The sequence below is a fragment of the Sus scrofa genome, chromosome 3 (assembly GCF_054392235.1).
Source record: "Sus scrofa isolate SSC_HxYL_T2T_F1_AM1 chromosome 3, Sscrofa_HxYL_maternal_Yorkshire_Landrace_v2.0, whole genome shotgun sequence".
Lineage (NCBI taxonomy): Eukaryota > Metazoa > Chordata > Mammalia > Artiodactyla > Suidae > Sus > Sus scrofa.
Window position 1 is genome coordinate 18,627,983 of NC_139385.1, and position 26,810 is coordinate 18,654,792.

Sequence of the window (26,810 nt, forward strand, 5' to 3'; positions counted from 1 at the left end):
TTTGTGGATGTGAGACAGTTTCTAACAACCCTCCATCAAGCTCAGCCCAGACCCAGCCAGCAGTTCTGTCCCAGTGGTGCCAGGCCCTATGTGTCTTTCTTTCGTTTTTTTTTTTAAATGATTTTTATTTTTTCCATTATAGTTAGTTTACAATATTCTGTCAATTTTCTTTTTTTCTCAATGAATTTATTACATTTATAGTTGTACAATGATCATCACGATCCAATTTTATAGGATTTCCATCCCACAACCCCAGTGCATCCCCCCACGCCCCCGAACTGTCTCCTTTGGAAACCGTAAGTTTTTCAAAGTCTGTGAGTCAGTATCTGCTCTGCAAAGATGTTCATTGTGGCCTTTTTTCAGATTCCACGTGTCAGTGACAGTGTTTGATGTTGGTGCCTCTGTCAATTTCCTACTGTACAGCAAAGTGACCCAGTCACATTATCAGGCTCCATCATAAGTGACTAGACATAGTTCCCAGTGCTACACAGCAGGATCTCATTGCTCATCCATTCCAAAGGCCATCACTGGCATCTATTAACCCCAGGTTCCCAGTCCATCCCACTCCCTCCCCTTTTCCCTTGGCAACCACAAGTCTGTTCTCCAAGTCCATGAGTTTCTTTTCTGTGGAAAGGTTCGTTTGTGCCATATATTAGATTCCAGATATAAGTGATATCATATGGTATTTGTCTTTCTCTTTCGGACTTACTTCACTTAGAATGAGAGTCTCTAGTTCCATCTACATTGCTGCAAATGGCATTATTTTGGGGTTTTTTATGGCTGAGTAGTATTCCATTGTATACATACCACATCTTCCTAATCCAATTATCTGTCGATGGACATTGAAGTTGTTTCCATGTCTTGGCGATTGTGACTAGTGCTGCAGTGAACATGCGGGTGCATGTGTCTTTTTCAAGGAAAGTTTTGTCCGAATATATGCCTAAGAGTGGGATTGCTGGGCCATATGTCAGCTCTATATTTAGCTTTCTGAGGTCCCTCCATACTGTTTTCCATAGTGGTTGTACCACAGGCTCTATGTTTCAAAGTGAGTCATTTGAGAAAGTAAATGCTGCTCAGGGGTACTGTGTGGAAGATCTTGGTTCTTCAAAGAGGCTGGAGGGTGGAGATAGTCCAGTGACTGTTGTCAACATTGGGATCCACCCTTCCTCCCTGGTCCCCTTTCTGGGCAGCAAAGGCCTCCATTCATTGAGTGCTTGAGGAATATCCAGACATGCCTACTAGAGGTCATGACCCGTTGGGCAGGTTCCTGACTGCTCTAAGGGAAGGTACCAGGCTGAGGTCTCTGCTTAGGTGACATCTCTTTGCTAGTCCCTTCCTTCTTCATCCTCTCTCAACTGAAGACATCAAGGCCTGGAAATGGAGGGGTGATGGTCTCCAGATATGGTTGGTGTGTGGAGCGTGTGCACTGCCCAGGAATTCAAATCTGACTCCATGCAGCTCAAAAGTAATGACCTAAGCCAAAACAACCAAGAATAAGTCCTAGGACTCTTTCCCAAACAATTCAGGAAAAAAATCTTTTTTCCTTTCAACCTATTTCTGAGAGAATGATAGTCTGGAGCAGTTAGGGTCACCCACTAGGGGAGAGCCTTGTCAAGAGCAAAGTCAGGAGTTCCTGTTGTGGCTCAGTGATTAACGAATCTGACTAGTATCCATGAGGATGTAGGTTCGATCCCTGGCCTCGCTCAGTGGGTTAAGGATCCTGTGTTGCCGTGAGCTCTAGCGTAGGTTGCAGACGTGGCTTGGATCTGGTGTTGCTGTGGTTGTGGTATAGGCCAGCAACTACAGCTCCAATTTGACCCCTAGCCTGGGGAGCTCCATATGCTGTGGGTGTGGCCCTAAAAAGCAAAAAAAAAAAAAAAAAAAAAAAAAAAGAGCAAAGTAAAAGCACAAAGCTAAAGAAACCAAGTCCCAAGGACACAGCAGGAGCCCCTGGATCAGGCTGTTCCTGAAGGTCATCTATATCTAAACCTTTAAAAATATATGTGAATTAGAATATATCACTGTCCTCTTAAAGCCAATTTGAATTGCTTTTCTCTCATACAAACTAAAAATGTCTTGAGAATTTCAGCTCAGGATGCACAATGTGACATGCAGGCACCTAGGCTGAGACTTAAGACACACAGTGGTGACCATGCACTGATTGACCAGAGCCTGATTTCAAAGGGTCCCTGGGAGAATTTGTGTGCACGTAGCTTCTCTTGATGTTTGAGCTCTGCCTTGTCCCCGAGGATTTCCCAGACCATTGGGTTCTTCCCAAAGTGCATCACTCTGCTCTCCACATTTGTCTGGGCAGTGCATTTGGCACTACAATATGTGCCATCTCATCTGTTGTTGTCCTGAGCTGGTCTTTCAATCTTGGCAACGTGGGCTGCTTTTCAATTTTTCTCTTTTTATGTGAACTCCTCCAAGCCAGGGGCTGATTCTTATTGATTTCATTTTTCTACACAGCATAGGGCTCTGCACACCGATGGAACTTTTGGGTGGCAGCCTGGGACAATGGAAGATACACTAGCTTTGTTTTTTTGTTTTGTTTTGTCTTTTGCCTTTTTAGGGCCGCACCCACAGCATATGGAAGTTCCCAGGCTAGGGGTCGAATTGGAGCTATAGCTGCCGGTCTATGCCACAGCCACAGCAAAGCCAGATCTGAGCCATGTCTGTGATCTATACCACAGGTCATGGCAACACCGGATCCTTAACCCACTGAGTGAGGCCAGGGATTGAACCTGCATCCTCACGGATCCTAGCCAGTTTCGTTACCGCTAAACAACAACAGGAATTCTGCTGCTGTGATTTTAGATCATTTGTTACAGCAGCAACCCCCTGACACCACCTGTGCCCAACTTAGGCAAAAGCGAATTTATTGGAAGAAAATAGCGTGGAGATGGGCAGTTCCAGAAGCCAGGAAGAGGAACTTGTCACATGGAGTGGGCGCTGCATCTGTAATCACAGTCCAACAAGTTCAGTCTCTTTGTCTCACTATTCAAATTCCTAGGAGAGGGGCTCCATCTGGCCTAGTTTTGGTCATACGCCCCTCCCCTTTGCTAGAGGAAAGAAAACTTTTGATTTCAATCCTTACTAACTGGGAGTTCCTACTGTGGCTCAGCAGGTTAAGAACCTGATGTTTTCTCTGTGAGGATGCGGGTTTGATCCCTGGCCTCGCTGAGTGGGTTAAGGATCCAGTGTTGCCGTGAGCTGTGGTGTAGGTCACAGATGCAGCTTGGATCCAGTGGCACAGGTCCCAGCTGAAGCTCCAGTTTGACACCTGGTGCAGGAACTTCCAATGCGGCAGATGTGGCTGTAAAAGGGGAAAATAAAAAAAATCAATCCTTACTAATTTTATTTCTTACCAAGCAAGGGTTTGGGTACCCACGACACACAAAGCCAAACTCTGAGAGTGAGCGTTTGCAGCAAAATGAGGATTTATTCGCAGGGTGCCAAGCATAGCAAATAGACAGCTCAGGCCTAAAAGATCCAACCTCCATGATGGCTTTCAGGCAAGGTTTTTTTTTTTTTTTTTTAAATTATAGTTGATTTACAATGTTCTGTCGATTTCCACTGTACAGCAAAGTGACCCAGCCTTACATATGTGTGTGTATATATACATACACATTCTTTTTCTCACATTATCCTCCATCATGTTCCATCACATGGGGCCGCTCCCACAGCATATGGAGGTTCCCCGGCTAGGGGTCACATTGGAACTACAGCTGCCAGCCTACACCACAGCCACAGCCACGCCAGATCCGAGCCACGTCTGTGACCTCCACCACAGCTCACGGCAACACCGGATCCTTAACCCACCGAACCAGGCCAGGGATCAAATCTGCATGCTCATGGATCCTAGTTGGGTTCTTTAACTGCTGAGCCACGAAGGGAACTCCCAGGCAAGGGTTTTTAAAGACAGTGTGAGGGAGTTCCCGCTGTGGCTCAGCAGTTTGAGAACCCAACATAGGATCCATGAGGATGCAGGTTTCATCAAGGTGGTCTTGCTCAGTGGGTTAAGGATCCGGGTTTGCCGTGAGCTGTGGCATAGGTGGCAGATGTGGCTCAGATCTGGTGTTGCTATGGCTGTGGCATAGGCTGGCAGCTGCAGCTTCGATTTGACCCCTAGGCTGGGAACTTCCATCTGCTGCAGGTGCGGCCCTAAAAAGGGAAAATAAATAAATAAATATATAAATAAAGGCAGTGTTAGGTGAGAGAGGGTCACGGTATGCTTAATGATCAGCTTGCAGGCCTTCTGATTGGTTGTTGGTGGGGTAACAGGGTGATGTCTCAGGAATCTCAACCTTCCAGTTACCGGACTGGGGTCTGCTCTGAAGCAGCATGAAGTAACCATCCCCCACCTGCGTAGGGGGGCTTGGCGTCTGCAGAGCAACTCAAAAGATTTGCATCAGATTGTTATCTATTTCCCTTCGGGAGGAACAAGGAGTCCTGTGACTCTTCTAATCATTGACTGCTAGAGCCTGCTCTTTGAAACTCGGGGAAGTCCTGGGAGACTAAAACCTCTTTCTTCTACAAGCAAGAAATGGGGGGTCGGGGAGTACCCATTGTGCTGCAACGGAAACGAATCCAGCTCGTATCCATGAGGATTTGGGCTTAATCCCTGGCATCGATCGGTGGGTTAGGGATTTGGCATTGCTGTGAGCGGTGGTGTAGGTTGCAGACTCGGCTTGGATCTGGCACTGCCGTGGCTGTGGCGTGGGCCGGCAGCTGTAGCTCTGATTGGACCCTGGACCCCTAGCCTGGGAACTTCCATATACCACAGGGTGCAGCCCTAAAAAGCCAAAAAAAAAAAAAAAAAAAAAAAAGGGCAGAAAGAAAGGAAGAAAAAAAAAGAAAAGAAAAAGGGGGGAGTTCCCATCGTGGCTTAGTGGTTAACGAATCTGACTAGGAACCATGAGGTTTTGGGTTCGATCCCTGGCCTCGCTCAGTGGGTTAAGGATCCAGCAATGCCATGAGCTGTGGTGTAGGCCCCAGATGCGGCTTGGATCCTCCGCTGCTGCGGCTCTGGTGTAGGCCGGCAGCTGTAGCTCTGATTAGACCCCTAACCTGGGAACATCCATATGCGCAGGTGCAGCCCTGGAAAAAGACAAAAGAAAAAAAAAAGAAAGAAAAGAAGAGGGGGCCATGGAGGAACTTTATACCAGGGAACAGCCTGAAGGGTCCTGCTCCGTTTCAATCCCCCCTCTTCTTTGATATTCTTTAATCCTGAGAGGTCCCAAATAGGAGTTTTTATGGGTTGGGTAATTTCTTTCTTTCTTTTTGGCTGCACCCACAGCATATGGAAGTTCCCTGGCCAGGGATCAAACTTCGAATTCAAGCTGCAACTGCGACCTATGCCACAGCTATGGCCACGCTGGATCCTTAACCCACTGGGCCATAGAAGGAACGCCTGGCTGGGTAATTTCATAGACTAATAAGTGGGAGGGTTATTCCAACTATTTCAGGGGAAGGGGTGGGAATATCCAGGAAGTGGGCCACTGCCCACTTTTTGGCCTTTCATGGTCAACCTCAGAATAGTCGGGGCGCCTGGGGGCATGTCGTTTAGCATATGCTAATATATTACAATAAGTGTATAATGAGGCTCAAGGTCTACTGCAAGTTGAACCTTTCTGCCATCTTGGACCTACCTGGTTCTACCCAGTTTTTGTTTTATCCTCAATGGCTACGCCAATATGTCTATATGGCTATATCAATAACAACTTTTTAAAAAGTTGTGCCCTGCCCCCTTCCCTTCTGTTTCAGGGGGACTCGGTTGGTTTCATGTTTAATAAGAGGAAGAAAACCTCAAAAGGGAACTGAGGAGGAGACGGATGTTGGGCAGCATATGAAGTTCCCTGGCCAGGGATAAAACTTCAAATTAGAAATAAGTGCTCCCCAAGTGAGTACAGGCCCTTCCCTCTCAGAGCTCTGCCCTTGGGAGGGCCCAGAATTTTTTTTTTTTTTTTTTTTTTGGCCGTAGATGCCAGCTTACGCCACAGCAATGCAGGATCTGAGCCGCATCTGCCACCTACACTTCAGCTCATGGCAGTGCCAGATCCTTAATCCACTGAGCGGGGGCCAGGGATTGAACCCACATCCTCATGGATACTCATCGGATTCGTTTCCATTGAGCCATGTTGGGGACTCCCCGGGAGGCCCAGATTCATCACTTCCACAAGGCAGTACAATGGACTAGGGTGACCTCCATGATGGAGAAGTACAAGCCAACCAGACTTGGACCAAATGCTCAGGGAGAGCTTCCTGGAGGAAGTGACCTTTGATCTCAGGCTTGAAGAGTGATGGGGGTAGTTCCTGTTGTGGCTCAGCACTAATGGACCGGACTAGTATCCATGAGGATGTGGTTTCAATCCCTGGCCTTGCTCAGTGTGTTAAGGCTTCTGAGTTGCCGTGAACTGTGGTGTAGGTCCCAGACGTGGCTCCGATCTGGTGTTGCTGTGGCTGTGGTGTAGGCTGGCAGCTGCAGTTCCGATTAGACCCTTAGCCTGGGAACCTCCATATGCCACACATGTGGTCCTAAAAAAAAAAGGAAAACTAAAATATAAAAAAAGGAGTGATGGGATCTCTCATGTAAAGGAAGAGGTGGTGGCAAAGGAAAGAACATATTTACAAATGACCCTGATGTACTTCCGTCAATGTGAATTTCTCTCCTCTACCTTCCTACCGAAGACATAGGGTTTGAAATCAGAAGGAAGGCGTTCAGTCATCTCTGGAAAAGGGAGGGAGTTCCTGTTGTGGCTCAGTGGTTAACAAACCCGACTAGCATCCATGAGGACGCAGGTTGGATCCCTGGCCTCGCTCAGTGGGTTAAGGATCCTGCCTTGCTGGGAGCTGTGGTGGAGGTCACAGACGAGGCTCGGATTCTGCGTTACTATGGCTGTGGTGTAGGCTGGTGGCTGCAGCTCTGATTGGACCCCTAGCCTGGGAACTTCCATAGGCCACGGGTGGAGCCCTAAAAAGACCAAAAAAAAAAAAAAAAAAAGTGAAAACGGAGGTAAAGTGAATATCATTTGCAAATGATACAGTAACATCTGGAAAATCCAGGTGAATCTGCTGAAAAACAAACAAGAAAAACACTCAGTTAGTTGGCTAGGTCCAAAATTGAGCTAAGGAAATCAATAGCTTTCCTATTTATACCAACAACAACCACTTAGAAGATAAATGGAAGTGGTGACCCCATGTACAATAGCAATACAAAAGGTAAAGACCTAAGAATAGACTTACTAAGAAATGCATAAAATCTATATGAAGGAAACTTTAAAATGCTGCTGAATGATGCAGAAGACAACTGAACTCATGGAATGACAGACTTTTATTTTAATGGCTGAACCCACGTTGGGTCCTTAACCTGTTGAGCCACAACAGGAACTCCATTAAATTTATTTTTTATAGTTGCATTAATCAATTTTTTATGGTTCCTGGATTTTGAATACTTAGTAAAGATGCTCCCATGCCAATGTTTAAAGGAATTTGCAGGAATTCCTGTCGTGGCTTAGGAGAAACAAATCCTCCCACATGAGGATGTGGGTTTCATCCCTGGCCTCGCTCAGGGGCTTGGGGATCCAGCATTGCCATGAGCTGTGGTGCAGGACGCAGACGCGGCTTGGATCTGGCGTTGCTGTGGCGGTGGTGTAGGACGGCAGCTGCAATGCCCATTTGACACCTAGTCTGGGAACTCCCATATGCCCCTGGGGTGGCTCTAAAGAGCAAAAAATAAATAAATACATAAAATAAAAATAAAAGGAATTTATGGAGTTCCCGCTGTGGCACAGCAGAATCAGTGGCATCTCTGGAGTGTTGGGAGGGAGAGACATGAACTAAACAGCCAGGTTCTATGAGAGATGATGGGGTAAAGAAAAAAAAAAAGGGGTGGGGTGTTCCCATTGTGGTGTAGCGGAAACAAACCCAACTAGTTCATCCCTGGCCTTGCTCCGTGGATTTGGGACCCGGTGTTGCCTCGAACTGTGGTACAGGTTGCAGACGTGGCTCTGATCCCAAGTTGCCATGGCTGTGGCATAGGCCAGCAGCTGCAACTCCGACTTGACCCCTAGCCTGGGAACTTCCATGTGCCACAAATGTGGCCCTAAAAAGCAAACATAAATAAGTAAATAAATAAAAAGAAAGAAAAGAAAAAAAATGATCCAGGCGTTCCTGTGTTGTCTTGGTGGCAACAAACCCAACTAGTAGCCAGGAGAATGGGGGTTTGATCCCTGACCCACTCAGTGGGTTAAGGATCTGGCGTCGATGTGCCTGTGAAGTACCCTGGCATGTACAGCTCTGATTGGACCCCTCGCCTGGGAACTTCCGTATGCTGCGGGTGCAGTCCTAAAAAGACAAAAAGAAAAAAGAGAACCAAATGATCCATCATTAGCTGATGAAGGTTTGCAGAACGAAGCAGAAAGTGTGAGGAAATGGTTTGCATTGTTTACAATGGGATGTGTGATGTATCCTTACTGCAACCTTTAGTGAAGACGGATCCCTGTTGCTTCGGTGCAAAGTTGCTCTATGGAGGATGGTTTTGCCACGAGAAACGTGGCTGGTTTCCCTGGTCACAATGACCACTGGGGGCGAGAGCATGGTCTTTACTGACCTGGTGGCCAGGATCGTGCCAAGAGGTGAGACGTTCCTCACACAAGGCCAGTTGCACCCCCAAGGGAAACCGCTTAGGTGTGAGTGGATGGTTTTGGGTTATTTAAAGATGTTTTGGGTTGTGTATCCAGGTTGATGTCAGCCCACAAGCAGAGCATACAGAAGCCTTAGGACAAAGACAGCTAACATCTGGGTTACACCTGTATTTACACTTTTAGGGGAAGGCGGGCTGCATCTGTGGCACATGGAAGTTCCCAGGCTAGGGGTCGAATCAGAGCTACAGCTGCCAAGCCCGGTCTGTGTGCGAACTAGACCACAGCTTGCAGCAACGCTGAATCCTTAACCCACTGAATGGAGCCAGGGACTGAACCTGCATCTTCATGGATGCTGGTCGGGGTTCGTTACCACTGAGCCATGACGAGAACTCTACACCTGTATTTAAGACTTTGATTATATTGTAGCTACGTCACTTCATTTCTCTTTTTACATCTTCCTTCGTGACAGTCCTATGTTTATTTCCTCTTTGTCCTCTGCTTCATAATAAGTTGTCCTTTTAATTTTCTGCATTTTATATTTTTATTCTAATCTGCATATAAAATTCAGGTGATTTGTACTCAATTTGTATTCATTTGTCCTCAGACCCAGGGCTCATCTTCTCTTGTGTCAGCACCAGAGTTTTGGATCCAGCTGTGATCTTTTATCATCCTTCCCATTTTGTTTGCCATTAAAAACATAATTATTGTTCGATAACAGTTTGGGTCTCCTAAATTTAGGTGTCGTTTGGGAAATAATGTAGGTAAAAATAACTATTATACACACTGTTCAGAATTGAGGTATTGCAATTCCACAATTTTTTTTCTATTAATAATGCATACGCCCTGCTTTATTCTTCCAAAGTTTGCCAGGCCAACAGAAATCAATTTCAGGAGTTCCTGCCAAGGCATGGTAGGTTAAGAATCTGACTGCAGGAGTTCCCGATGTGGTGCAACAGGATTGGTGGCGTCTCTGCAGCACCTGGACACAGGTTCAATTCCTGGTCCAGCACAGTGTGTTAAGGGATCTAGTGTTGGTGCAGCTGCTGGGCATGGGTTGCAGCTGTGGCTTGGATCTGATCCCTGACCCTGGAACTCCATATGCTTCAGGGCAGCCAAAAAAAGAAAAGAAAAGGGAAAAAAAGACTACAACAGCAGCTTGGGTTGCTGTGGAGATGCTGGTTTCTATCCCGGACCCGGTTTAGTCGGGTTAAAGGACCCGGTGTTGCCGCAGTTGCAGTGGAGGTCACAGTTGTGGCTCAGATTCAATCTCTGGCCTAGGAACTTCCATATGCCAAGGGTGTGGCCATAAAATTAAAAAAGAAAAAAAAATCAATTTCAGCAACTAGCTGAGGGTGAAGGTGGGGGGTTGGGCTTGAGCTGGAGGGTCTCAGATCCGAAGGTTGCCTGGGGCTGATTGAAGCTGTCGGAGACCTGGGTATGTCTTGAGGTTGGATGGTGGGGGGGGGGGTGATCACCTGTGTTGTGAGCCTCAGGCGCTTTCTGTCTTTTAAGGACACAGTCTGTTGACAATTGGCCAGGTCTCAGGTCAGGGAGTAGCCCAGCGGTTGATTGGGGTTATGGACAGACATGGCTGGACACTAGAGGTCTCTCCCCCATGATGCTGTACCCATGATTCCTGTTGGATATTTCCAGGGGACGCCACAACTAGGCTAGTCTTTGGGCATATCTCTCTATTATCATATGAATGGATGTTTATCAACTGCTCTTTATTCCAGAGGAGAAGGACGCAGGTTGGGAGACAAATGAATTTGAACTTGGGTTGAAGAGGAATTTGAAAGGAGAAAGGGATGAGGAAAAGCTCATTCCAAAAGGTTGAACAGGGAGTTCCTGTCATAGCTCAGTGGAAACGAATCTACCTAGTATTTATTTATTTATTTTTTATCTTTTGTCTTTTTTTTTAGGGCCGCACCGATGGCATGTGGAGGTTCCCAGGCTAGAGGTCTAATCGGAGCTGTTGCTGCCGGCCTATGCTACAGCCACAGCAATGCTAGAACCTTAACCCACTGAGCGAAGCTAGAAATCAAACCCGCAACCTCATGGTTCCTAGTCGGATTCGTCTTCGTTGTGCCACGACAGGAACTCCTGACTAGTATTTATGAGGATGCATGTTCCATTCCTGGCCTCGATGAGTGGGTTAAGGATCTGGCATTGCCGTGAGCTGTGGTGCAGGTCGCAGACGTGGCTCAGATCCTGTGTTCCTGTAACTGTGGTGTAGGCTTGTGGCTGCAGCTCGCATTCAACCCCTAGCCTGGGAATTTCCATATACCGTGGGATAAAAAAGGTCAAAAAACCTAAACATAGGCTCAGAGACATGAAAGAGCCTTCCTTTCCGGAGCCATGAAGATTTTTGCTAGATAGATTTGTAGAGAGAGAGGAGTTTGAAAGTAGGGCTGGAACTAGTATGGAAATAGTAATTAATAACAAAAATGATTGAAAATCTTTTAATATGCCAGGCATAGTTCTAAACACATCACATGGGACCAAAAAAAAAAAAAAAAAAAAAAGGAGTTTCCATAGTGTCTCAGCAGTAACGAACCCAACTAGTATCCATGAGGATGCAGGTTCAATCCCTGGCCTCCCTCAGTGGGTTAAGGATCCAGCATTTCCATGAGCTGTGGTGTAGGTCACAGATGTGGCTTGGATCTGGAGTGGCTGGGGCTGTGGTATAGGCTGGCAGCTGCAGCTCTTGGCCTGGGAAATTCCATGTGCCACGGGTGCAGCCCTAAAAAGCAAAACAAACAAACACTTCATGGTGCTCTGCTACTTCTCTTCCATTTCCCCTTCTCCACCTATCCCTGTGCCCAGGAAGTTGGCTTCTATGAGCTATCAGAAGCCTCCCTTGGCCTTGAGCTTCTAGTTGGATTTATGCAATGGGGAATGGGAGAGAGAGGGAGGCAAGAGAGGGAGGGAAGAGAGGAAGGTCCGAGTACTTGCTCTATTGGCTTTCTTCCTCGCAGGATCACCTTAGCTTCACCCTGCAGGATGCTTCCTTCATCTGCTCTGACAGATTCTTCATTGACAGATTCTGGCAACCATTCCACCTCTTACCCCTTTAGACCTTGGGGTCCTGCTGTTGTGAGCCTCAGGCGCTTTCTGTCTTTGGGGTATCATATTATCCTCTGTAGGGTTTCCTTACACCTCTTTTAAAATATCCCCTTTGTGGGAGTTTCCTGGTGGTTCAGTAGGTTAAGGACCTGGCATTGTCACTGCAGTGGCTCTGGTTGCTTCTGTGGCACAGGTTCGATCCCGGCCTGGAATATCCATATGCCTTGGTAGTAGCTGAGTGCGCGCGCGCGCACACACACACACACACACACACGCACACGCACATGCACACGCACACATCCCCCTGGTCAATTAATCAAATCTGACTTAGTTTCCTGATAGAAATTGACTGATATAAGTCCCCACCCAGCCAGGTAGGTATTAGTGTTCTTCCCATTTTATGCATCAGGAAACTGAGTTTTGGGAGTTCCCATCGTGGCTCAGTGGTTAATGAACCTGACTAGGAACCATGAGGTTTCGGGTTGATCCTTGGCCTTGCGCCTACACCACCATGAGCTGTGGTGTAGGTTGCAGACGTGGCTTGGATCCCGTGTTGCTGTGGCTCTGGCACAGGCTGGTGGCTATAGCTCCGATTCGACCCTTAGCCTGGGAACCTCCATATGCTGTGGAAGCGGCCCAAGAAATGGCAAAAAGACGAAAAAAAAAAAAAAAAGGAAACTGGGTTTCAGAGAGTTTAAGTGACCTGCTTAAGGTCACACAGCTATGTAAGAGGCAATAATGACTCAACTCATAGAGTCTGGTTATAGGGCTTTGAAAACCAGACTGTTAAAGGCCTTGAATGACAGGTTAAACAGAGTGTGTTCCTATCACCTACAGAAAGTGCCAGACACTCACCCTTTTTTTCCTGCTTTCACTAAATCCGTATTACTATTTGTTACTCCTTTGCCTTTTGAGAAACAAGTATATTTCCTCATCTGCAAAATGGGAGAATTCTCCAGGTTCCAATAGCCTGGTAGAGTTGTGGTGGGACTCAGAGAAATCTTGGCCATTGAAAGAGCTATTGTGGAGCTCAGGGCGGGGCGTGTGACCAAGGTCCAGCCAATCAGAGCATCGTATTCCCTCTGGTTGCAGTGATTGGTTCAGGAGTGAGCCAATGAAAACCAGGATTATTTTTTTGGCACATTAGCGGTAGTAAGAGAGGCATACTCTCATCTCTACCAGGCTTCAACCTGGGAGGAGATAAAGCTAAGGTATGCAGGGCCCACTGGGGAGACCTCCAATCAAGGAAGGAGAACCAAGAAAGGAGAGAAACTGAGTTCTGTGATATCACTTCAGACTCACAATCTAGCCATATCTGAAATCCATACAACCCTTTGGGTGATTCTCTCCATATAGTTCCTTTTTTCCATAGGGCAGAGTCCCAACTTTGTCACTTGCAGTGGAAAGAGTCTTGACACAGTAGAAGACAACTTGGAGGAGGAAGAGTGGGGATGCTGCAGCAGTCAAGTGAACTTCTCTTCATCCGGTAAGACCCAGCTGAAAAGTTACCATTTTTGTTCCGCCTTCCAGTTACTCCCCCCGCATAGCTAGAAGGTTTGTACACACCTCTATTATAGCACCTCTTACACTGTGCTGTAACCACACGTGGCTGTTTCCACCACGGAGCAGTAAACGATTTGCCTGAATCGTTCTTATTTCGGAACTCTGAGGTTTTGCACGAAGTCTGGCACAAAGTTGATACTAACTCATTGAATGTATGTTGAACCAAGAACTGAATGAAAGAGACCAAGGCATCAGCAGTAGGCATGGTCAGGAGAAGATGGATGGGGGCCATCCATGTGGTGCCAACAAAAAGTAATAGCAGCCTTAAATCTTTTTTTGGAATAGACAGGCTTGAGATTAATATTAATAACAAAACGTTATTTCGTTGACTTGGACAAAATCCCTGGAGTAAAATTAATAATAGCTGTGATTTATTGCCTGCCTTATGTACTAGATGTTTTGTGGACATTAAATTCAATCTTCACTCTAGCCTGGGAATGGATGTATGATGGACATGCGGTGACTCTAACAAATCCACTTTATTCTGGGGAAGGGAAATCAACCCCAGGGGAGGAGTTATTAAGTCAATCATAGCAATTTCATCTTCCTCCACTTGGCTGGTTCAGGGAGGGGGAGACTTGGGTGAATTAGGATTAGGAGGATCAAGCTTACGGCCACGAGCTACGATGCGAGAAAAGATGCTCTCTCTTGCTGGATGCAAAGAGGGAGTTTCTCTGGCCGCCAACTTGAGGACCAGGCTGATAGACCAGGCATCGCAGAGCCAAGAAAATCCTAGAGGAATGGATCTAGGGTTCCCATCACTCCCAGCCTGAAGCTGACTTACTTCAGGTTGTCCGGTTATGGGAGTTAGGTGAGCCAAAGGCATACCTGTAAATGAGGGTGAGTTGACTTTCTGCTATTTCATCCAATTCCGCAGTGAGGAAATTAAGCCTTTGATAGTTCCTTGCTCAATAAATGTCAGCTAGCAGTAAGAGCTGGGTTTTCCACTCCAGATCTGTCTCATCCCAAAGCCTTTGTTCATCTCACTAAACTGAGCCAAGAAAGGAGAAGTCACTTGGCCTCAATCCTTTTTTTTTTTTTTTAAAGGCTGTAGCTGTGGCATGTGGAAGTTCCCATGCAAGGGGTTGAATTGGAGCTTGCAACAGCCACAGCAACATCAGTTGCCAGCCATGACTGCAAACTACACCCCAGCGTGAGGCAATTCCAGATCCTTAACCCCACTGAGCAAGGCCAGGGATTGAACTCTCGTCCTCATGGATACTAGTTGGGTTCTTAACCTGCTGAGCCATGATGGGAACTCTAAATTGCTTGGCCTCTATCCTGAATCACCTGTTTATCTTCTTTTTTTTGGTCTTTTGTCTTTTTAGGGCCACACCCGCAGCATATAGAAGTTCCCAGGCTAGGGGGTGAATCAGAGCTGTAGCTGCTGGCCAATACCACAGCCACAGCAACCCGGGACCCAAGCCCCATCTGCGACTTACACCATAGCTCATGGCAATGTTGGATCCTTAACCCACTGACCAAGGCCAGGGATCAAACCTGCATCCCTATGGATGCTAGTCAGATTTATTTCCACTGAGACTTCCTGTTCATCTTCTGAGATGGCTTCTTTGCTATGCCCCCCTCTCTTTGCCTAGCAAACTACAGCACGTCTCTCAGGCAGGAGCTTAAATAAATGTCACTTCCTGACCCCCTCTCCATCCCAACCCCCAAGATTACCTTAGATCTCTTGGTTTGTATGTTTCTTTTTTTTTTTTTTTTGGCAGCCCCACGGCATATGGAGTTTCCAGGCCAGATAGCCGAGCAGCAACCGCGATCTACATCGAAGCTGCAGCAATGCTGGATGACTAACCTATTGTGCGTGGCCAGGGATTGAACCTGAGTCCCAGCACTCCCAAGACACCACTGATCCACTTGCGCCTCAGCGGGAACGCTGGCTTGTATTTTTCTTTGATGCTCTTATCACAATTATAAGTGATTACTTATTTTGTCATACTTTGAAAATAATTTGTCTATTTTATTAAGGGCCCAAATGTGTCTGTTTTGCTCAGCACTGAATCCTTCCAACAATGGTTGTCGCTTAGGAGGGAACAGTAAATATTTGATGAAAGAATAAGTGAAAGCTGTTGCTTTCTGTGGCCATGAGTGATAACAGCAGTTCTCCAGGGGTGATCCCTGGAGCTGCAGCATTAGCATCACCTGGGAACTTGTTAGAAATGTAAATTAGTACCCCAGACCTACTAATTAGAAACTCTGGGAGTGGGTACTGGCAATTAGTGTGTTAACAGCCTCCTCTCTCCTACCAGGTGATTCTGCTTCGTGCTGGGGTTTGAAAGCCACTCTACAGACTTGCTCCAGTCTCTGCGTAGGTATACCCTAGCAGCACCTGTTCCTTGGGATGGAACAGGTTTCTTAAAATCAGCACTTTCAGGAGTTCCATCACAGTTCAGTGGAAACGAATCTGACCAGCATCTGTGAGGACGGAGGTTTGATCCCTGGCCTCACTCAGTGAGTTAAAGGATCTGGTGTTGCCGTGAGCTGTGGTGTAGGTGGCAGATGCTGCTGGGATGTGGCATGGCTGTGGCTGGCAGCTACAGCTCTGATTAGACCCCAAGCCTGGGAACCTGCATATGCTGCGGGTGTGGCCCTAAAACGACCCCCCCCCAAAAAAACCCCCCAAATACCTAGCACTTTTACAAGTCAAGTGGGTTTGAGACGGGAACAGGAACTCACACCTTTTCCCTCTCAGAATCTCTGCAGCTGCTGTTCCTTTGACTGTGATCACTGACTTTATACTTCAGGCCTCAGTTTACATTTCCAGCCCTCCCTTCCATTTTCTATCTCCGGCCCCCACGTGTTTGTTGTGTTCCTAACACTCACAGGACTCCTCGTTTCTTACAATTCCTTTATTCACTTGCTTTCTCCTTGCTCCTCACCTGCCTCCTCAAAGGCAGCGACCACAACAGTCTTGTGTAGTGCACTAGCCCTAGCACGCACTGCAGCATGTGGTCCTCAGCAGGACTGTAAGCTCCGCGAAGGCAGAGGCTGCGTGTCACTGACTTCCAGCCCTGTGCGGGGCACGCAGAAGGCGTCTCCTGATTTGCAGAATGAATGAGCCCAGGAAACGAAAGAGAAACCGCCCCTTTACTAAGATGGCCAGCCCGGCACCCTTTACCAACATGGCCACCGGCCCACGTGGACAGGCTGAGAGCTGCGGGCGCGGGGCGGGGCCGGACGGGGGCGGGGCCAGAGGGAGCCGTCAGGTGCGGCCCCGCCCCGCGCCCCCACCCCCCGCCCGCTCGATTCCGGATTGGTCCGGTTCCAGCGCCTCAGCCCGGCGGCCGCGCCGTGGGGCCGCGCCGGGCGCTCGCCACTTCCGGCGCGTTGGGGCTGTTGGTCGCGGGCTGCCGCGCGGCGCGAGAGGGTAGCTCCGGGGAGGGCGCGCGCGCAGGGATGCTCCGGGGGTCGGGGGCAGTGGCGGCCGTGTGGGCTGAGGCGTCAAGGATAGCGCTGGCCCCTGGGCCTTTCCCTTGAGCCGGCCGCCCGGGCTGCGCCGCCGAGGCCCCTTCAGCCTCCGCCCCTTCAGCCTCGGGGCCGGGCCCACCGCCGCTTCTGAACGCGGAGGCCGGGGAGCCCCTGCCTGGGCCCGGAGCCTCCCCTCGGGGGTCGGGCCCAGGCGGGGGGGCCCCGAGCCGCTGCTCTTCTTGTCGGCCTCCGAGCCCCATTTCCTGCTTTTTTCACTTTCCTTGGGGAGGGGCGGGTGGGTCTGGATGAATTGTTCCAGGGGTCCCCGATGAGGCGGGCCGGGGGGCCGCACTCTTTTTAGAGGGTCCCTTCGGGGCCCGGGTGGGGTAGAGGTTGTCTTTGCATGGGTGGGGGACTTCCCGAGCCTGCCGGGACCATGACCTGAACTGTGCGAGCGGGACGTGTCCGAAGCCCGAGAGCCAGCTCACCTGAGCCGCCCCCTCCCCCGGCCAGCATGGTAAGTGGGATCTGAGCCCCTTCCCTCCCTGGGTGCGGGGCCTGAGCGGTGGGAGCGGGCTCGGGACTGCTGAGCCATCGCTTCTCCCTGGGGCGGGGAGAGGCGCGTGCCGAGCCCGGCAGTGACACATGCGTGCAGGGTTTGCAGCAGGGCTGTGAGCTCCCATCCCCCCAGGGATGGCTCAGGACGGGGAGGAACCTGGACGCGGAGCAGGCACAACCCTTGCATCTGGTGTTTGCCTCTCTTATATTGTAGCTCTTCGCGACAGTAGCTATCATTTATTTATTGAGGGCTTACTGTGCGTCAGGTGCTGTGCTAAGTAATTGACAAGTATTTAACAAGCTCAGCGGCCCTGTGTTCTGAAGTGGGGAGACTGAGGCACAGAGCAACTAAGTACTCAGTTCAAGGTCACTCTTAAGTGACAGTGGCAATATTTCACCTTAGTCTGATTTCAGAGCTCCTGATCCCCTTCACAGGCTGGAGGGGATCTTGCTGTAGGTTTATATATGGAACAGCTGTGAGGGTTTGTGGTTTGCAGAGGTCACTTAACCTAGATCTCAGCAAAGTCAGGAACTGCCCTATTCTTTTGACACCCAGTCAGCTTTTCTTTCTGCAGCTTGCTCTGGCCTTTGGCCTGGTAGTGCCTGGAGAACTCTTCATCCTTCCAGATCTAGTTCAGAAGCTACTTTCTTCTGAAGAGATAACATCCCCCATTTTCCAGACCCATAGGCGCTCTCTGTACTCCCTCAGATTTGTGTAGTCATATTTATTTTTAAGCACTTGTCTTATTGTTACCGTAATTGTTTCTGAATCTTATCTGTCTACTGCAGTAGACTCAGTTCAAAGATGAAATTGAACTTTTACCTGGCCCAGTTTCTGGTACATAGTAAGCCCATAGGAAGTGGTGGATCGCTTCCCCTGTGTTTGAGCACCTCCCGTTACAGAGATGTTCTTAAGACTGCCCATGTTACCCCTGTCATGTTAGGGGTTTCGTAGAGAGAAGAGATGCATTGATATCTCCAGTGATGTAGATGTTCAGGCCCAGTGGAGTTTTCAGAACATTCTAGGGGCCTGTGGGTGATTAAGTTCTGGACATAGAAAAACCTAAGGCATAATTGTCTTCATGGGGCTTACAACCAGTCAGGTAAAACACACCATTAAGGTCAGGTGGCACTGTATTATAGATACTGTATATAGAATAGTGGCAAGTCAGTTAAGCTCTCTGAGTCCTAGTTTCCTCATCTATAAAATGTGGAGAAGACAGGAATCCTCTAATGAATAATCTAAAGGTGTGAGTAATTTAGTGAATAATGAAAGTAGTAGTACACAGTATTCCATCTTTCCTTTATTCTTTCAATGACTTTGGTTTTGTTTTTTAAATGGTAGTGAAATATACATTCAAGTTGACCATTTTAACCATTTTTCTTTACGTGTCCAGTGCAGTAGCATTAGGTATGTTCACATTGCTGTGTGTCCATCCCCGGAACTATTTTCATCGTGTAAAACTGAAACTCTACGCTGTAAACAGTAATTCCCTTTCCCTTCTCCCCTCATCCCCTCGTGGCCACTGCTCTACTTTGTCTCTATGAATTTAACTGCTCTAGGCCCCTTTATATACATGGAATCATGTAGCTTTTGTCTGTGACTGGCTTATCTCACTTAACATAATGTCCTCCAAGTTCATCCCTGTTGTAGCATCTGTCAGGATTTCCTTCCTTTTTAAGACCAAATAATATTCCATTGTTGGTGTGTACCAGATTTTGTTTATCCATTCATCTGTTGATAGACACTTGGGTTCCTTCCACCTTTTGGCTATTGTGAGTAATGCTGCTGTGAACGGGGAGTATACAAACCTTTTAATGAGTTTTAAGTAGCTACTATATGCATGGCCCAAGAAATGTCAGATGAACCAAACACATGTACCTCTCCTCTGGTAGCTGACAGCATCGCTTTCGAACCTTCGGACAGAATTTCACTGTATGTTGACTTAAGCCTGCCAAGCACTCGACTATTCAGGTTTCATTTCAGTTGGTGGTCAGGAGAATGCTATGAAAATGACCACCTTGGAGCAATTAATTGTAAAGTATTTGATCTTGTCATCACCATTTACATTTCTTTCTATGATAAATTTTGAGTCAAGTTTTTTATAACCTACTCCTCACTTATTTTAGCACACAGGGGATGACCACAGCGGATATAAGGTGAATAGGACTGTCAAATCATGTCCTTTTTGCAGCAGTGACACCAGGGGTTCATCTCCTCTAGGTGTCCTAGGTTCAGAGGTGTGGGCAGGGCAGACCTTGTCCCCAAACGAAAGGAAGCCATTGCCTGCTTCGTGTCCTACTGGAGGAGGGTCTTTTGCTTGGGATCACAGTTCTTTCTTTATTCCAGGAACTTTTTTTCCATTTCTTACTGACTTAATGTTTTTATTTTAATTTTTTGTCTTTTTGACTTTTCTAGGGCCTTTCCCTCGGCATATGGAGGTTCCCAGGCTAGGGGTCTAATTGGAGCTGTTGCTGCCGGCCTACGCCACAGCCACAGCAATTCGGGATCCGAGCTGTGTCTGTGACCTACACCACAGCTCACAGCAATGCCGGATCCTTAATCCACTGAGCAAGGCCAGGGATCGAACCTGCAACCTCATCGTTCCTAGTCGGATTTGTTAACCACTGAGCCACGACGGGAACTCCTGACTTAACATTTTTAAAGAGTTGGCACATAAGTTTGGGCCTTTTTAATGTCTTCTCTTAAAACTTCAACTCGAGGAGTTCCCATTGTGGCTGAGCAGGTTAAGAATCTGATTAGTATCCATGAGGCTGTGGGTTAGATCCCTGACCTTGCTCAGTGGGTTAAGGATCCAGCATTGCCACAAGCTTCAGCATAGGTCGCAGGTGCGGCTTGGATCTGGTGTTACTGCGGCTGCACTATCTGATTCAATCCCTAGCCCGGGGAAGGACTTCATTGCTGTAGGTGAGGCCCAAAAAAGGATGGAACAATTAAAAAAAACTTTAAGTATCTTCACTAAGCTAGTTATGTTTCACTTACTTGTTTTTCTTTCAGTCATTCAGTATCAGTTAAGCACACCCACCTCGCTGGATTAGGTTGCATTATTGCCGTTACTACCAGAGAGGAAGATGAGCAGACCTGCTGTGGGATACCTGTTTAACAAGTGGTGGACCTGGCATTTGGGTCCAAGGTGCTCTACAAAGCCTGTGCTCCTTGCAGTACAGGTGCTGCCTCACATAGAAGAGGGTTGGGAATGTCATCCAGCTGTGTTTTATTGGTTCTGAGAGAGTGATATGGGCTGAGGAGTATGGGAATTTCCTTTAACCTGTCTCTAGGAGGAGGGATCTAGACCTGCAAGGTTAGAACTAGTTAAAAAAAGGTTTGTAGTTACAGCAGAGAATTACTATAATTGTTAAATTATAACTACATTTGATTAAATCATCATTTTGGGTTGAATTCCCATGAGTTCTCAAGTGATTTTGTAACATCCTTGAGGTTGCCACTACTTCTCTGAAAAGTTGTTACTTAATTTTGAATGAGCTTTGCTTATTATGGAAATTTTGTACAAACTGGAACCCCTGCTTAAATTTGCTTTTTTTTTTTTTTTTAAACTTGCTTGGAAAATTGCTTTGGTTACAAAGCCTTCTCTTTTTTATTTTCCCCCGCCTTTTTTAAAAGGCCGCACTTGGAGTTCCCGTCGTGGCACAGTGGTTAACGAATCCGACTAGGAACCATGAGGTTGCGGGTTCGGTCCCTGCCCTTGCTCAGTGGGTTAAGGATCCGGCGTTGCCGTGAACTGTGGTGTAGGTTGCAGACGCGGCTCAGATCCTGCGTTGCTGTGGCTCTGGCGTAGGCCGGTGGCTACAGCTCCGATTCACCCCCTAGCCTAGGAACCTCCATATGCCTCGGGAGCGGCCCAAGAAATAGCAACAACAACAATAACAACAACAAAAGACAAAAGACAAAAAAAAAAAAAAAAAAAAAAAGCCGCACTTGCTGCATATGGAAGTTCCCAGGCTGGGGTCGAAATGGAGTTACAGTGGCTGGCCTATACCACAGCCACAGCAGTGTGGGATCCGAGCTGCATCTGTGACCTGCACCACAGCTCACAGCAACGCCGGATCCTTAACCCACCGATCGAGGCCAGGGATCGAACCCACGTCCTCATGGATGCTATTTGGGTTCATTACCACTGAGTCACCATGGCAAGTCCTCATTCATTTTTTAAAAAAAAGCCTGTGGCTAATTAGGTGGGAGAACTGATTTTTTTAAAAAAATCTTTAAACTATTTATTTGGCTGCGCTTAAGGCATTCAAATTACTGGGTCTGGGATCATACCCGAGCCACAGCAGTGACAATGCTGAATCCTTAACCACTAGGCCACCAGGGAACTCCCATTCATTTGCTGACTTCCTGCATCAAGCTTAAAACCAAGGTACTGTGGATACAATATAATCATAAAGGAGTCTATATTTACCGGGCTTAGCATATGCCAGGCTAATGAGTTTACATATATTAACTTCAAACAGTGTCAGGAGTCAGAGGCTCTTCTTATTTTCCATTTTATAAATGAGAGCGTTCAAGGCCAGGAATGGTTAGTCAACTTCTCAAGGTTGCGCTGCAACCAAGTGGCGGAACTGGCATTCAGAGCCAGGCAATCTGGCTCAAGTGTCAGTGCTCTGACCTGTTACACTTTCATCCCAGGAGGGATCATGTTGCCCCTGCCCTCGAGAAGGAAATGGGACCTATATTCTTTTTTTTTGCTTTTTAGGGCCATACCCATGGCATATGGAGGTTCCCAGGCTAGGGGTCCAGTCGGAGCTACAGCTGCCAGCCAGAGCAATGCCAGATCCAAGCCACATCTGTGACCTACACCACAGCTCACGCCAGCACCAGATCCTTTACCCACTGAGTGAGGCCAGGGATCGAACCCTCAATCTCATGGTTCCTAGTCAGATTCGTTTCTGCTGCACCACGATGGGAACCCCGGGACCTATATTCTTGATCTTTACAAGAGGCTGTGATGAGGGTGGCCACAATAGACAAATGCATTGGTACAACGGTGCCATCTCTGAAGGAGATTTAACTGAGGAGCGGGGCCAGGGAAGGTTTCCAAGGAGGAACATTTGAGTCTTGAAGGATTATGAAGAGTTTGACGGTTGGACAAGGGGGAAAAAAAGGCCTTCTAATTAAAAGTTTGCAGATACAAAAATTAGGTGTATGTCAGGGTAATAGGAAAGAGTAGGTGTCAGGGTACACACGCGGGAAGGAATTAACATTTGTTGAATTCTTAGGACTTGGTAGGGCTTGGTGTGCATACATGCACACCGTATATAAACATGATTTTTTTTTCTCCTAGTGACTACCTTTATTCCTCTTCCTGGCCAGCTGCTGCCCATTTCCTTGTTTCGCTTTGCAGCGAAACTCCAGGAAAGAGTGGTCTCTAATTCTTTACCTTCCATTCTCTCTCACGCTCATTTGTCAAGTTCCCTCCCCACCTTCGTTAAATGGTTAGTCCTGGGACAGGTTGAATACTCCCCTTTGCTGTTAAGTCTTTCTTCACTTGGGCCCCAGGGCATTAAAATGTGCTTTTGGTTTTCTCTCATTTTACTGGATATTTCTTCCTCATCCCACTGATCTTTGAACAGCTGAAGTGCCCTAGGCCTCAGACCTACTCTGCTCCCAGGCCAGACGTCTCCCCTCAGCTGTAGCTCATGTATCCACCTGCCTACTTGGCATGCAAGCTTGTTTGGCAGGTATGTCAAATGTCTAAAACTCAACTCTTCATCTTCCCCTCTGGTTCTTTTACACCCACAGCCTTCCCTATCTCAGTTGGGGGCAGCCCTGTCCTTCTAGTTGCTTGTGCCAAAATCTCGCAAGTCATCCTTGGCCTTTCTTTTGTACCCCACATCTGGTCCATATTGGAAAGCTGATTGTTTTCTACCTTGGAAATGTAGCCAGGATTTGATCACTTCTTGTTCCCACCCCTGCTGCCTCTCCAGGTTAGGCCTCCATCATCTCTTGCCTGAGTTATTGCACTGGCCTCCTAACTGTTGTTGTCCGAGTTTTATAGACTGGCCTTGCTGCTTTATAGACTGTTTTCAGCACAGTAGCCGCAGTGATCCTTTGAAAAATCTCAGGGAGATCTTGTCTTTGTTCCCATGGCTCCTCCTCTCACTTAGAGTGAAGGCCATAGTGGCCCATATGCTCCTCCATAGTCTGGCTCCTGGTTCTACTCTGAACCCATCTCCCGTTGCCCACCTCTTGGCTTCCTCTGTTCAGCTCTTCTGGCCTCCTTCACTCTTCTTCACATGGCCCAGATGTGTTCCTGGCTCAGGGCTTTGGCCTGGCTGTTGCCTCTGCTTGGACTGCACTTTCCCCTAGAGATCCTCGTGATTAAGGTGGCCTTCCAGCCTTCTCAAGACTCATCTTCCCAGCCAGGCCAGTCTTTGCCACCTTATTTTAAATTGTAATCCCATTTCAGAACTTCTAGTCCTTCGCATCCTGCTGGACTTCTTTTCGTAGCATTTCTGCTCTTAAAACATTTTGTATGCGTAATGTTATTTATGAGATCAAGTTGTTGTTATCTCTTTCTGCTAAAATGTTAGCTCCCTAAAACTTTGTTCACTACAGTGTGTCCCAAGAGTCTAGAACAATTCCTGGCATAGTAGACGGTTACGCTGTAGTTAGGAATGCTGTGGACGTCTTGGGTGTTGAAGACCTTTGAGAAAGGGAGAAAGCTATGTTCCCTGTGATGAACAGAACTTGGCAGAGCGGGGGTATTTCAGAAGAGAAAGGTGGAACTCGAAGTGTAGCATCAAGCAAGCATCTGATAGACTGGTTTGGCCATGGTGGAGATTTTGTGCAGAAGTAGTTGGCGAGAAAGTTTATAAAAGCAGTTAGAGGCTAGGTTATAGAGGGCCTCCAGTACTTCTCTGGGGAGTTTGGCCTTGTTTTTTTTGGGCTGACTTTTCCTTATATAGGAACGTTAACCCCTCTGCTGTGTGTAGATTAGATTGGTATGGAAAACCAGACAGGACACCATGCCCATATGGGTGTGACAAAGGCTTGTGTCAGATGTGGAGTTAAGAGTGGAGACAGACTTGACCAAGAGAGTCATCACTTAAAACTGATTGCAGATTCAAGGGGTGAAGAAAAGGGAAGAGCTCAAGCTGATTTCAGAAACTCCTAAACTGGTGATTGGAAATGGTGGGACATTTTAAGTCATTGGTGATTTGGATTTGGTAGGGATGGAAGAGATGATGGGTAAAGAAACTGACAGGAAGCTGCTAAGAGATGGACCATGTGCTGTTAGAGTAAGGGATTTGGCTCTGGCTGTGGGTCAGTAGGTAGTTGCTGCTGTGTTGAGAGGAAGGTAACTGGCATCAGCAGGACAAAGATCATGAAGATTTAGGTAGATTGTTGACATCCATGTCCAGGTCAAGGGAGGGTGAAGAGGGAGCTAACTCCTGAGTGTGTAGCTGCTAATTTTTTTTTTTTGGCCATGCCCACGGTACGCAGAAGTTCCTGGGTCAGGGCTCGAGCCTGCACCGCAGCAATGACCTGAGATACAGCAGTGACAGTGCCAGATGTCAGTGCTTTTCCCCCACTTGAGTGTCCCTTCTTCATTTTGTAGGTGAGACCTTTCCTACCACGAACGTGACCTCTTTGAGGTTTTTTAGCCACCAGTTTAACATTTATCATCTTTGATTAAAATTAGGGTTTTTTTGCTTTTAGTTATTTGTTTTTATTAGGTAAGAACTACAAGGCTGCACTCTTGTAGTAAGTGTCAAATAATTCAGAAGTTAGAAGAGCAAAATGTGAACCTCTTCCATCCTTTCCCTGGCTTCCTCTCCCTTCCTTCCCCTCCAAGTCTGGGGGTGGGGAGGATTCATTCTTTTTCCTTCTGAGTATCTATTGGGATGATCCTCGCTCTTTACATTTCCAGTGCCCAGTAGGCATTCAACAGATATTTAGGTAATTGAAAGAGGTATGAAAACAAATCCAAGGAGGTCAAGGTAGGCCCTTGAGGTTAGTAAAGGATAGTAGCATCATTTAGAGAGTGTAGTGAGATTGAAATAGAGTATGAACATAATAAGCATTCTGTTTTTCCAAAACCCATGCAGCCAGCAAGCTCAGATAGTATGGTGTTTTTCCTCTGGGCAGGTGGAGGTGGGGAGCAGGTGAGCAAGAGGAGTTGTTAGAACAAATGCTCTGTAGATGATATACTTCCTGTGAGGCTCCCTGGGAGAACTGCTGGGGAACAAATGGGATTGGGGTGAGGTGAGGTCTGTGGACAATAACTGAGGAAACCCACAAGGCAGAGAGTATTGAGGGAGGCGAAAGAGGCGAATGGGAAGGGAAGGAAGCTGGAGGAGAGAGAGAGGGAGAAAAAGGGTCTATGTTTGTTTCATAATAATAACTCTGCTAGCTATTGTTTAGGGGCCCACATGTATCCTGCATACTGTACCTCATTTAGACTCTTACAGCCATCCTGCAAGGTAGGTAGTGTTATTTGTTCCCGTTTTGCAGTTGAGGAAGGTGAGGACACTGAAGCTCAGGGAGGGTAGTGTAAGTAGTATGTTGAAAATTACGTAGCAAGTTGCTAGAGACAGGACACAGACCCAAGATTCTCACTGCACGGTGTGTGTCCTTTCTGTAGCACTAGTTTTCTTCTTAAGCCTTTGCTCATTTACATAGGCATATTCATTAGAAATGTAGCCTAACTGGGTATATTATCCCAGGAAAAACAGTGCATCTTGTCATCTGGCCTTAAAACTTGTATCATTTACCTCTCGTAATAGAAAGGGCAAGATGGTAAAAGTTTGCTGATAACAAACGTTTCTCAATATGTAGCCCAACTGGGTATATTGTCCCGGGAAAAGCAATACATTTAACCATCTAACCTTGAAACTTTCATAGTTTACCTCTTATAATAGGGCAAGATGGTAAAAGTGCTGATAGTGAACGAGAAGATAGATATTTCTGCATATGCTCTAATGTGATAGAATAGGAAAAAATGTCAGTATTGAGGGCAGGGTAGTGTGGACCACGTTACAAGGAAGGTTGCTTGACTTCTTTATATGTTTCAGTTCAGCTAAGCCAATTAGGCTTAGCATAGGCAGTAGTTTATTTACATCAGAGCAGCCTGCTGCTGTTTTATATGAAGGTTGTAATGAAAAAGATCTCTGGCCTTAGACTCCCAAAAGGTAAAGATATTTTATGAATTAAATGCAGTTGGGGGGGAGAGAATCATTGATTTCTAAGTTGACTAGTAATCAGACCTGAAATACATTTTTTTTGTTTTTTAGATTAACAACTGGATAATTTTCGTAAAAATTGTATGTGCTTATTAAAAATCAAACAGTATCAGGAGTTCCCATCGTGGCTCAGCGGAAATGAATCTGATTGGCATCCATGAGGATGCAGGTTCAATTCCTGGCCTTGCTCAGTGGGTTAAGGATCCAGCTTTGTCGTGAGCTGTGGTATAGGTTGCAGAAATGGCCTGGATCTGGCATGGCTGTGGCATAGGCCAGTGCCTGCAGCTCCAATTTGACCCCTAGCCTGGGAACTTCCATATGCTGTGG

At 47.1% G+C, this 26,810-nt stretch overlaps 1 protein-coding gene across 10 annotated transcripts in view; it reads left to right on the top strand.

The window, feature by feature from the left end:
- Window positions 1-26,810, top strand: part of XPO6 (exportin 6) — a 149,424-nt gene that overhangs the window by 23,076 nt on the left and 99,538 nt on the right. For 5 of the 10 annotated variants that reach the window (XR_014840390.1, XM_085017021.1, XM_003124525.7 and 2 more), the window contains exon 1: window positions 16,608-17,217. Coding sequence is in view for 5 of the 10 variants with exons in the window: in XM_003124525.7 (XP_003124573.4) it covers window positions 17,215-17,217 (3 nt within the window). In the remaining 5 variants the exon portion in view is untranslated. Of the gene's footprint in view, window positions 1-13,083; window positions 13,198-15,541; window positions 15,744-16,607; window positions 17,218-26,810 lie in introns of those variants that run through there. The other 5 variants (XM_085017016.1, XM_085017018.1, XM_085017014.1 and 2 more) reach the window with 4 other exon arrangements.